This window comes from Tiliqua scincoides, chromosome 8 (assembly GCF_035046505.1).
Source record: "Tiliqua scincoides isolate rTilSci1 chromosome 8, rTilSci1.hap2, whole genome shotgun sequence".
Lineage (NCBI taxonomy): Eukaryota > Metazoa > Chordata > Lepidosauria > Squamata > Scincidae > Tiliqua > Tiliqua scincoides.
Window position 1 is genome coordinate 16,029,130 of NC_089828.1, and position 13,471 is coordinate 16,042,600.

Below are 13,471 nucleotides of genomic sequence, written 5' to 3' on the forward strand. Positions count from 1 at the left end.
TATCTTCCTTACATAAGCCCTTTCCAGTTCTCATTTCTAGTGTGCACAGCCACTAAACTTCATGGGGGAAGTTTCACCAAGCTATTAAAACTGCTTCAGCTAGGATTATGCAGTGCATTTTCCTCAAAAAGGGGGGGGGGGTTATGTATGTATTATTTAATTTGCATCCTATAGCCCCATCACTCTATTTCAGTTTCTGTGTTGGGGAATCTGGAATTTAATTATGCAATATTCAAAGGGATTTGAATTTACTAAACCACAATGGCACCACCTTTTCATATTCACCAAGTGACTCAATGGAACTGCCTGTCCTCTTTCAGAGAAAATGCATACCTTTTGAAACAAAAACCAAAAAATAAAATAAAAGGAACACTGCAGCCCAGAGTGCCTCACATTCCTAAGATAAAAGGGAAGGAGAGAGATTTGGAGGAATATGCTTCTGATGAAGTTTCTTTTGTGCAGCAGCTGCTGTTGCCATGCAGTGATCCTTGTTGCTATGAAGAGCTCCATGTCAGACAATGGCTTTTTTAGCTCCAAGCACTTGTTGCTATTGGCTGAGAGATTTCCCAGGTGAGCAGCTATGGTGCTTGAATCATCATCATTTGAGGGGTTGGTTGGTACTGGTAGCTCCCAAACAAGAGAAGGCCTGGGGAGACTGAAGGTTCTCTTCAACAACTAGGTTTCACTCCAGGTGGCATTAATCACAGCAAGTGGAAATGGGAACCTGGCAGCTCATAAGGCAGCAAGTAGAGTGCTGCATTCCAGTATAATGAGATCCATTAATGATCCTGGCAGATCAGAATAAAGTCTAACACAATTAGGGAACCAGCTAAGACAGCTGCCTTAAAATGTCCTTAAAAGCATTTAACACATATTCCTGCGAATAGCAGGCAGAGAGAACAAGCTGCAGCTTGGAGGTGGCAGTCATGCTAAGAAAAAAAGCAGCCGGTCACATCCAAGGAGCATACAACAGACAATGGGGGCTATAATTCTTGCACAGGTTAACAGCCACAGGAGCAATACCAGACAAATATGGATATTAAGGAACAAAGCCTAGTTCTTTAACTGTCCTCCTATAGGAAGCATTTTTTTCTGTGCCCTTCTATAGGCAGGATGGTTCTCTGAATTCAGGACAAAGAGACATCTGAAAAACATGACTGGAGTGAGAGAAGAGCAAGATGAGACACAGCCACAGGGGCTTAAGTAACTAGACCAGCCATGCACACAACTGCTCAAAAATTTTAGTGGCTCATTCAGCTTAAAACAAGTCAGCAGGGCTGACCTTATAATGAAATAAGCGGAACATTTGCTTCAAGTGAAACTGCTATTGGGGTGGCAAAATCTGCTACCCTTCAGTACCACTGCACCTTGCCAACACACTTTCCAGCCCCAGTCAGCAGCAGCTTTCTGTAATTTCTCTCCACCCCCCATTGCTCACAGAGCCTGCCAGTGCATGTGTGCAGTGCTAACAGCTCCACATGTCTATGGCAAGTTAAATGAGCAGCAGCAAGCACTCACCATCTTGATGCTGAAAGATAGTGAGTTGCAGTGTCTATGCTGGGAAGACTTGGCTTTTGCGTTGTCAGCTCCTCCTTCCCTGGCAGCTTCCCTGGTAGCTACCCACCAGTGCTTTTCTCAGAGATCCTTTCCTCCTTCACACAGGTAAACCCCCAAAATATTTGTTTTCTTACCTCAGTAAGCATCCTCTCTCCTCTGTTTAATTGCCTGCCTGTCAGGCCTCTCTCCTCCATCTCCCCTCAAGGCCAGCTTGTGCCTGCAGCAGTTGACTATTGCCATTTCAGCCAGTGGCCCTAAGTCCATGTGCTAAGTGCCAGCCCAGTACTGTGCCACTACCATATGCTCCACCAGTAATTCATTCTCTTCTTCTCTCATCTCAGCCAACAACCACCACATCTGAACCATGACTGGTGGGAATTTTACTCCCCCATGTGCTAGCCTTCCAGCTTTTTCTTTGTCCTGAGCTGACAAGAAAGCATCAGAGCCAGAGTAATCAGGATGCCTGGAACAGCTCCCCCCAACTGAGTGTATTCTCTCCCCCCCCTCAGAAACAGAGCTGGGTTTCATTTCCATTTCTGTGCAGAGATGGGGGTGCACAGACTGGGCTTTGTCAACACCGGAAATCAGAGTTAAACACAGGCATGCTCTTTAACATTTGGTCAGTATTGACCCACCTAGTAAAACAGCCGGCAATAGCAGAATTTGGGGGGCTGGCAGAAAGATTTTCTCGTTTTTGACTGGCATGTCCAGTCATTAGTGGCCAACTGGTAAAGCTCCTGAAGGTTACTGATCACTGACAAATCAGTCCAAAAAACCAGCAGCTTGGTCAGTTAGGAAAGGGATGGAGATCTCACAGGAAATGTCTAAAGAAAGAAAGACATGATAGAATTGCAAGTTTTTTTTTCATTTTGTGCATTTTATCTCTGTTTCCATACATCTCAACACACAATTGTTAGAGAGTAAGCCTGAGGAAATGTGCTCAGGCTTGGGGGGGGGGGAGAACTTCTTTCCTTTGCACAGCTTAGTTTCTTCCAGTTTCCCTTCCAACTGTTTGTTTTGTTACATTTTGTCTTCCCCCCCCCTCGCCTGCATCTAGCATACACAGTTACTGAGGAATAAGGCCCATTAATTTAATTGGAACTTGCTTCTGAGTAAACATAAGCATATGCACATAAAGGCACCTCCTCCCTTGATGCAGATAACCAAGATGTGAAAACTGTTTGATTCTGTTTAATGCACAATGATGTTATTTTAGCTTTACATTCCTCCACAAGTCCAAGTTTTTGCACTTACAGCAATATGACAAATTCTAATTACCATAACTAGACTGCGTCTCCCCTGGCCCTGCACACAGAAATATAATATGGCAGAAAGAAATGCTGGGCTGAAATTTTTCTCCCTTACATTCTAGGAGAGAACAATGAGCAATGCAATCTAAGAAAAGCTTTGGCGCTAAATTCTTCTTTATAAACTGGTTAATTATTTGGGGGGGGGGCAGGGAGAGCTTGCGGCCTAATTCTCTACTTGTAAGTAGGAACTAATTCCTACAGAGTTTTGAGCAATAAGACTGCAGGCTTAAAACAGACCACCATTCCATACCACTAACATGACTGACTTTCAGCCCCAAACTGTGCATGTTTACTCATTTATGAGTAAATGTTCCACAGTTCCACTGTTTTCACTGGTACTTACTCCCTAGTAATTGTGTCTGGGATTGCAGCCATTGTTGGAATAAAAGAGAAAATTTCATCAGCTGGCGTTTCTCCTATCACATCCACAATATGCACAAAATCCTATGGATGTTTCCCTAGTAGTAAATCTCTTTGGTAGTAAATCCCACTCACAATATGGGAGCACAATTTTTGTCTACCTTAGGCCAGCTTTGCATGTCAGTCATTTGTGGTGCATCAGTGGCAGAAATAGAGAAAGCAGTTTTTTTTGCCCTGTACAAAAAGCTTCCCAGCCTGAACACCTGGAAGAGGGAGATTCTGATTTGACAGAGACAACCAAGTGAGTGGATTTCAAAACCTGAATGAGCTGGGGAGGACCATAACATTTTGTTCTCAAACTAGTTTTGTTAGTTAACTGCTACTGGGAGTGGCAGTTTGGGTATCCTGTACTTTGCCACTTGTCCACACAGTTCAATCCTGCAGAAAGATTATAACCTGATCTCATGAAATAGTCCAACAGTTACTCTCTGCCTTGTTATAATGTGAAGCTTCTATTTCAACTCATACAGATTTTCACAGTAACTTCCAACAACCATCAGGGTTACCAAGGAGGGACAGCTGAAAAGGGAATCAGCATTTATGAGAGGCTTGGAGGTTTGAAGGGAAAAAAAATCAAAGGGAGTGGGTTGGACTGCTGATTTGTACAAGAATGAATTTTTCCCATCCCTTTGATTTGAATAATAATTGGTTGGGGGAGGAGGGAAACTCCTGCCATCCATCCTGTAGTTTTTTCAGGCTCAGCAGCACTGCTCACCTAAGAGAAATGCCCTTAACTAGCAAAATTCTCAACAGTAGTCTGAAAACCTAGCTTCATGGTTTGTGGGGGAGGGAGAAGAGAATGGAACCAATATCTGCCCTAGTAAACCAACCAGACCCTGCACTGAAACAATAGTTCAGAGCTGATCTAAAAGAATGCACAGTGAGAATCATCATTTTTGATAGCAGAGACCATGCAGCAGTCAGAGTAACCTGGCAGGCAAGATCCCCACACACATTTGCTGAATGAGAGCAGGCTAAAAATAGCTATGCTGCAGGAATCACAGCATACCTCCTAGGCAAGACCTGAAATTATAGCTGTTCTTAAAGATCTAACATGGAAGGACAGGCAGATAAGCTGCACAGACTGAAGTGGGGAGGAGGGAGGGAGGGAGAAAGAGAATGAACAGTGGGTTGCAAAAACCATTAAAGCCTGACAGCAAGAGAGTTGACAACCAGCAACATAGGACAAGTGTCACACCCCATTTGCCTGCTGCAGTAGCTTTCTCAGAAATACATGCAGCAAGGAGGACTGGGCAGTTTTGGTGGACATCAACATATTGCAAGAGCTGCAGCTATATCATTGCAATGATAAGGTTGTCACATGTCTGCTAAAATAAAAAGATAAGGGGACAAATGAAAATTATTTTATCAGCATAAAATGTCTGACTATTTCAGAGGTCAGAATGGATGAAGAAAATTTGACTTATGGGGAGGATACCAATATCAAGAAACAGAGACTGTGTATTTACTGTGCAAATCAGTAGAGCAGGATCTAATCTGGAAAATGTCACCACCCAACACAGAAGAATTCAAATTTAAATTCTAGTTTGAAGGAGAACTAAGCTATCACAATGGAAGAGAAACATATGGGTTTATTATATTAATCTCTTGTTTCACACTGTTTTGCAGGTCCACATATTTGCTACAACAGTGAAAGATAAAACATGAATTAAAGAAATCTGACAGAGTCAAGAAAAGCCTGGCAACAAAACACATGACAGGTGCTTACTGATCAGATCTCTCATTCTGTTTTGTTTTTCCCCCCATATGGATTTCACAGAATTTCAAAGCACCAAAGATGATGATGATGATGATGATGATGATGATGATGATGATGATGATGATGATGAGGTATGTATATACCGCCTTTCTGGTCATTGGATTACTCCTCTGACTTTATTCAAGGCGGTTTACATAGGCAGGCATTTCTAAATCCCTCAAGGTGATTTTTACAATCACAGAAGTTCTCTCTTTCAAGAACCAACATTTCAGAATGGATCCTCCTGGTTTGGTCTCCCACGTAGGCTGGCAAGCAGCTCCATCTCTCACATGGAGGGCAGCCAAGACACTTCTTGCTCACAGTAAGAGCAGGTGGAATCACTCAGCTGGGCTTGTCAGCTGCTTCAAGGTCTTGCCATTCTCAGCCATTCAGGGAGCTGCCGGTGTCCTCAACTGGCGACCTTCTGATGTTATCTTCAGGCTAACAGAGGCTCTACCCTCTAGACCAGACCTCCTGCAGGTATCTCCTGCAAAGATACCAGTGTGCAGGACCCAGCAATTTGGTGAAGCGTCTGTTTCTCTGTGTCTTTTCAGATTAAAACCTCTTAGATCTGTCAAGTTCACTCTGCCTCATATCACATCAAAACGAATCTATAACAGGTCAAGGAGATGCCTTTTACATCTCAGCAAAACCTTGTTTTTGCATCACTCTCACTGAAGGTAATTGACTGTCTTCCAGTTCCTACTGGCTGGCTGCCCAGGAGCATTGTACTGCTTCAGGAAGGAGATGAGGTGGCTGTTGGTAGCAGAAGAGCATACACTGACTCAGACAGGGAGGAAAATGCGGGGGGAAAGATTACCGACAGGAAAGATGCCCCAACATACAGAACATTCACACATCTGGTAAACATCTATCCTACCTCCAGTATTAGCAAAACACTAAATAGACTAAGGGTGCAATCCTAACCCCTTATGTCAGTACTTTCCAGCACTGGCATAGCGATGCCAATGGGACATGTGATACATCCTGCAGTTGGGTGTCACTCACAGAGACCTCCTCAAAGTAAGGGAATGTTTGTTTCTTAACCTCAGAGCTGCATTGCCCTTATGTCAGTGCTGGAAAGCACTGACATAAGGGTTAGGATTGTGCCCTAATTGGAACAACTAACTGAAAAAAGAGGACTAGAAAAGGTCAAGAAGTGGCCAAAGTGCAGACCCTAGCAGACTGAATGCTTAGAACAAGTGATACATCTTCTAGCTCTTAAACACAGAGTAGGACACCCACTCAAAAACTGAAACAAACACCCTTAGGAAGCCAGATCAAGACAACCACAATGATAGGTGACTTTAGACCTGGAATAGTCATACACCTTAGTACCTAGGTGCTGGCTCACAGTGCTGTGGCTAATGGTAAAGAAGGCAAGCTATAAGAACACAGAGCACATCTCCAAAGCCTCTAGAGCTGCTCTCATTTTACACAGGAAGGGCAGAATGCCTGAAGACTGCTTTTGGTTTAGGCAGCACCACTGGCAAAGGGTGCAGCACCAGACTATGATCAGTATGCAAAATGGAATGCACACTCATTCTGTGCAAAATTGCACAAAATTGGTGCACAGTTAGGAGCTGCATTTGGGCCACCAGCTGACCAGCACTGGTCTCAAACAAATGTCACTGAAGGACACCTACCGTCTTCTGTTTCCTGCCACACGATGCCCTCCAGATTGACGCTGGTGCCAGGTTCACAGGGGCCCAAGCACTCTGGCTCAGTAGCCAATGCCACATCACAGGTGTTCACCCCCACAGAGCGAGTGCGTACCATTATCTGCTCACATGGTGATGAGATATCACTGTTGACAACAGGGACAAGTAGATGCAATGGTAGCACTGCAGGGGTGGACACTGGAGACTCCATCTGGAAAAAAAAAATACAGCAGTTACCACAAATAAGTACAGATGAATGAGGGGCAGTTGGGTTCAGCTCTCTCCTTCTGTAACACCCAAAATCAGGAGGTCCTGGCTTTTAAGTCCCATACTTTAAGCCTGTGTCTTTAAGAGTAGGGATAATGGGAATCTTGTCCAATACATTCACCACCAGAGAACAGAATCTAGTAAAATTTTGGCAGAACCAGCTTAGGTTTGGCAAATGCCATATTTTACAAACAAAGCCTGCACCACTGAAGATGTCACTGCAGCCATCTGTTGGAATTGTTCATGCACAGCTGGAATTCTGCAATAGATGATTTAGCCTGTTTCTAAGACAAGCCCTTCCCACCTCAACAAATAGATTTAATCCATTCCCCAGATGCTATCTCCCCAGTGTGCTTCCTTAGCCTGACAGGAAGGGTCTACTCTCAATGAGGTGGTAAGCCTATGACCGACTTTTACTAATGACCTGACAGAATGTGCCCCAACAAAATAAAAAAAGATTTATATGGACACAACAGCAAGAAGGCTGGAACAGAACCCTCAAACATGAAGACTTCTGCAGGCAAGGGATTTTTTTTTAATGCAGAAGTATTCAATCATAGTAACCTTTCATCTGCAGTCTCAAGTGGTACAAGCCAGACAGGTTTACCATCTCTGTGAGAATTAACCCAAGTCAGTCTAGTTCTTAACCACTGCTCTCTATAGAAAAGCAAATTTCTATAGAAAGCAAATTATGTAAGATGGAATAGATAAGTCATGCCCTAAAGATTGCCAGGAAGTGATAGCACTGCTGTTACAAAAACAAAAAATCCTCAAGTTTTTTGTTTTTGTAACCAATTTTCAGGGAAACATGCAATGCATATAAAAAGAAAAGCAATCCCAGCACTTTGTTCTCCCTACCTATCATTTCAAGACAGAATGATCTTGCTCTCCAATTCAAGTAAATCCCTCTGCCATGAACTGAAAGGAGAACTGCAGCACAAGGATGCTGGCTGTTCACATGGCTTAGAAAAGACTTCCCAGCAAAGGTGGTCTCCAATTTGGCTTTTGGTCACCAGCTAATTCGAAAATTGTACTACATGCCACTCAGTACTTAAGTGATGGTCCTGGATGCCTGCTGGGAAACACCGACACATTCCAGCCAGAAGGATAAAGCCTTCAAGCTGTCACATTGGGAAATCTGCCTGTTAGCTAGAGATTACAGGCCTGCCTTTCTCAGACCCAGATGAGCCAAAATGAGAAATCTCCAAGCCCCTTTGCCAGGAGATACCCTGCACCCCTCCCCTACCTCACAGGCATTCATGACCATAATGTCAGAGTTATTTATGGAACATCACTGCCAACAGCCACACACTCTCAAACTAATTCTAGCTTTTGAACAGTTGCCAGATCATCCTTAGCCTCTCCCTCCCTTTCTCTCACTCACACTGCTAGCTGTGGCTTTTTATGAAGCAATTAAATGCAGTGAAATAGAGCAAGTTGAATCTTGTATGCCCAATGCTACTCATCCAGCACAATAAAAGCACACCTCAAGATTGTTCTCACAGTGCTCTCCAGGGAGAGTTGCAACACTAATTTACTAAGCCCCCCCCCCCCCCCAAAAAAAAAATTCAGGGATAATCCAGTCCAGAGGTTGAAGGGAAAAAACAGAAGACACAATAATTATGCCAGCTACTGCCCCTGTTGGAGAGGCAAGAGGCAAAGGCACTCATGTTTACCCTTCAGTGCACACAATCTCATTAAAACTTTCCCGTCACACAAGCAATAACTGAGGGAAACAGCTGCCTCCCCTTTGACAAGGTTCGGTGCCCAAAAATGTGGGCAATGTTGAGCACTGGGGATGGATTTTCACTTCCAGTCATGTTAACATAGCAGAACAGAACACCCAGATTTATCTTTTGCCTGCTTGCCTGCATTTGGCTCCTTTTCCTTCTGTGTACATCCTTGCTCTGGACAGCTGAACAAAGCAAATCCAATCTGATCAACGTTTAATACTGACTGCCAGTCTAATTGGCAGTGACTGAGCTGGATGCATCTTCCAAGGAGACAGAAGAGCCAATGGGGCTATTTCTCTTTGAGGCAGTAAACCTGTGCTCAACTGTAGCACTTCAGTGTGCGGTTGGGAGTTTATATGATATTATTGTTCTCATAAAAACAAAAACAATCTAGCATGTCAGAAAACACCTATGACTTTCCCAGTACACTTCATGCACACCATTAAACAGGCTGCTGCCTACAAAACTCTAGGCATGTTAAACCTGTTTGGTTCAATTCAGACAGTCTTCCAAATCACTAGGCAAGTATGTAAATCAAATTCATATGCATGCAAACCCAATTCAACTGATGGTTTGGAAGTCAGAGCTAGCCACTGACTGATGTAAGACATCATCATGGCAAACAATGGTTACAGAAAGGCAAGAAGATCAAGCACAAAGAGTGGAGGAGTGAGGATATGATGGAATGCAAGCATGTGGGACACTTTCTCGGTCCTCTAAACCATGATTTGGATGAGTGGATCATGATAACTGAGCTAGATCTACGTCTGTGACAAATCTACAAAGTATTTAAAGACGCCTTTCCCTTCATGGAATTCAATCTACTATAGCATGCATTTGACACATTCAGGTTAAGTCAATGTGCTCCTCTCTGTAGACCGTTTCTAAAGAGGTTTACCTTGGTTAAGTATCAGCTTAATAGTACTCTCAAGCCAGTGCTAGTCTCGATAAGAGATAAGGTCCTAAGCTTCATCTGGCTTGGACACCTCTAGTATGTGAAATATACACACCCCTTCCCTTCTCCCAAGTCTCCTACGCATGCATGCGGATATGCATGTGACATTACACTCAACACTGCCACACTGATGGAAGTCCTACTGATTTGCTTCATTTCGTGCTCAAGCCTGGCAGTGAGATGAAAAAGAAACTAGGTTGTCCAAGAGCTCAGTGCAACCCTATGTACAAACATTTCCCAAGACTCCAATGTCTTGACAACTACTAGAAAAGATTCTTGCAAAAGAAAAAAGTCTTCAGTACTGACACTGTAACCTCCTCAACCCAGTCAATATACATTTGTTTGTAGAAAACACCCTACTACAGCCTCACAACAATCTAAGGCAGGGGTCTCCAAACCCTGGCCTGGGGGGCCAGATGTGGCCCGTGGCCAGCCTCTTGTCCCCTGAAAACCTCTGGTCCACTTGGCCAAACATGAGTGAAACTATGCTCTGGTTGTGTCTGGAGGGTGTTCAAGGGCCAGAGAGGTTGAATGAATGAGCCCATTCATTTATTCACTCATCTAAGTTCCATCTCTAATTTATTTAAATAAATTTTATATTTAAATTTTTTTTTCCAGCCCTCAACACCATGCCAGATATTCGATGCCGCCCTCTGGTCAAAAAGTTTGGAGACCTCTGATTTAAGGCACTGATCCCTTAGGCACAGACCCCTGATCCCAACTTTTTCGTCTTTGCCCACTTCCAGTCCAAAAAAGGTTTCTGCTGTGATCCACTATTGGTCCAAATAAATTTCACCATGACCCACTTTCAGTCCAAAAAGATCTCTGCCCCTCTCCTCCCCTTTTGCTACTTCCTCTTTCCCATGTTCCACCCTCGCCTGCTGCCTACCCTGGGGGTGGGGGGGACTAGCTGCTTGCGGGTTGTCTGATCACTCTGGCAGCATGCTGTTGAGGCCAACACCTCCTCACCTGTTTGTCACAAGGGGTCACAACTGTTTGGCAGAACCGGGCTCAGCACCAGTTGCATCAGCCGGGTTGCACTCCAGCGTGCCTTGTGCCATAGCAGCCATCTCCTGTTCGGGAGCTTGTTCAAACTCATTCAGAAGCAGACACAGCTGGCATGGCAGGTCCTTTATGCAACTGCCAAAACTGGCTCTCAACCCAGTTTTGAAACCACTAATCTAAGGCACTGCAGCACTTTGCACCTTTTATCAATGCCTCCAATAGTACCCTAGGAGAGTATCATTTCAGTCCAACATGACAGATTCACATTTCAAACATTTAAGCCCTGTTGAACTGACAAAGGATGGAACTGCTCCAGAAAACCCTGTTCCCTGAGCTGTTCCCTCTCTTTACATATTAGAGCAAAACAATGGCAAGAACAGTCAATTCCTCTTGGGAGATGGAAACTAGTTCACTGCAATGGATCCCCTGGATAGAGTCGGGGTACTTCTTGCTGTGATTAGAGAGGAGAGTCAGGGCACTTGCAGGTTTGCACAGTGTTCAGCTGCTTTCTACTTTGAAAGGTAATCAGCACTCAGCAGAAGAACACTAATTGCCGCTCCAGCTCTGCTAATTATCATTTGGTCACATTTGTAATCTGCATTATGCCACAGCGCATAATAAGCAACTTGCTGAGAACCATCTAATAAGTGAGGCAGCTTTATGGGATTTCATATTTTACTCTGCACTGGAACAAACAGTGTCATTTATCAGCTGTTGAGGCACAGGAAAGCAAGAAGAAGGAAAGAGTATGTGCTTTCAGACTCTCCTGCAGTTTTTCAAGAGAGGAAAAAAGGGAAAGAGAAACCTACAAGAGACAGTTCCTAAAGAAACCATGAGAGAATATACTGTGCTACTCTGAGTACATTTCAAAAAGGGGGGAGAAGGAGAATAAATTAATGCCTAGCTTCACTTAGAGAGCTGCTCATTTCCCACTGGCAAGGCTCTGCTTCTCTTCATGTTACTGAGCTGCAGATGAGAGCAGGGTATTTACTCAACGTAAAACTGAGACAGGCAAACTGATGGGGAAAGAAAAGAGCTGGGATTCATTAATCTCCACATGGGTAGTAATTACACTGTGTTCTCCTCCTGTGCAAAAGCTCCTTCTAGGCTCAGGATCCAAAACAGATGGCCTGCCACAGCCAAACACACAATGAAAACTATTGGCAAGTGTAGAAGTTGGACAGCTGAGAACTCTCCTAAAAATGTACATCAGCCACAAAACCAGGAATTGATTCAAACTTCAGATTCCAGGCAGAGACAGTTTATTAGAATAAACACCACATGTCCTACACTTCCAAATACCCTTAAAGCCTTGGGCACTCTTCCATGACCGTTTAACAAGGGATCCAGTTTAACAAGTCCTACCCAGCAAATAGCATCTTACAAAATCCAGAATTCTGACATTTCCTTTGTTTTTGCTGAATTTCAGGTAGCTTACTTATATCTAGCTATAAACATGTTTAGCTGCATGTAAATGCTTCAAAGGAGCTTATTCCCAGTTGACTTCAGAATCACAATACTGTAGTTAGGTTACTTCACAGAGAAGTGGTTTCCATTTGTCCCCCATATGTTGCCCTGATGACCATCATACAATATAGAGGGGAGCCATAGGTTAAAAATGCATGTGTTGGCATGCATTCAACACAATATAGTATTTCTTGCAGAGACACAGGGAGGACAACAAATTTTTTCCAAAACATTTGAAACCGCAACAACCAAATCCACCTTTGAAGAGAAAATGTTCACTATGTGACTAATCCATGTGCTAATTCTTGCAAATGCAATGGAGACAGTGAACTATTCATGGATTATCACTCCAGCTCACAGATAAGGTAGATCCTGTTTAGGGATCATGCAAAATGAACGAATGCAGTGGTGCTCTTCATAAGCCAAGCAGCCTCCAAAAATAAACCTTTAGATTCAGTGGAGAACCATGTCTCCTTATTCACAAGGGATACTGCAGTGATGACAAGTAACAAAAACTGAGACATTCAGCATAGCACAGAGACATTCAGACTTTTCACAGCTCAAGAGTCCCTGAAGATCTGTGTGACAATAAAGATGCTAAGCAAGGCTTACACTGATGGAAAAGAAAATAAAGAATAGGACTTCACAAAAGTAACTTCTCCACAAAGCTGTGATAGTCAGCTGTGATCGTCAGGTCAATTGACCAGAGGTCTCCCCTCCTCACCAAACACACAGGGTTGCAGAAGGTACTGTTCATGTCCATGGTATCATACAAGAAATAATAAATAAAAGCTAAAAAGATAAATAGCTAAAAAGAAGAGAGAAACTGATATGCTCCATACCATTTACAGTACCTGCATAATGCTATACTGTAGTAATGAGCCATTATATTCATTTAGAGTTTAATTTCATTGTTTTATAACAGTTACATCAAACTAGCAATTGCAAGAAAACAAATGGAAACAGTCAAATATAAAAGCAGCATCAAACATTTTAATTTAGTTCTGAAGTCAAAGATCTATACTATACAAAGATCATTAACTTCTTTTTCATTTTGTGTCCATCTTTTGCAAGCCTGTAAACAATGTCTAGAAAAGAAACAATGTCTAGAAACGCTTAGAAAACAGCCAGCATGAAGAAAACTTGGAGAGATGATAATTACACAGTGGAAACTTGCAGTTCTGACCACATGAACAGGTGTCTTTAAGAGAATGCTGCTTCTCATTTACATATATTTAGAATGCCAGCAATATAACATGGATTTAAATACATTTGTCCCTAGTTACACTTGCTTCAGAAAAATATCATACCAAATTATCTTCAATTTTTAAATGCCC

The 13,471-nt window shown here is 43.1% G+C and overlaps 1 protein-coding gene across 4 annotated transcripts in view; it reads right to left on the bottom strand.

Moving 5' to 3' along the window:
- Positions 1-13,471, bottom strand: part of ZNF609 (zinc finger protein 609) — a 113,529-nt gene that overhangs the window by 20,967 nt on the left and 79,091 nt on the right. For 3 of the 4 annotated variants that reach the window (XM_066636029.1, XM_066636028.1, XM_066636030.1), the window contains one exon: positions 6,693-6,918. In XM_066636029.1, the coding sequence (XP_066492126.1) occupies positions 6,693-6,918 (226 nt within the window). Of the gene's footprint in view, positions 1-6,692; positions 6,919-10,631; positions 10,651-13,471 lie in introns of those variants that run through there. The other variant, XM_066636031.1, reaches the window with a different exon arrangement.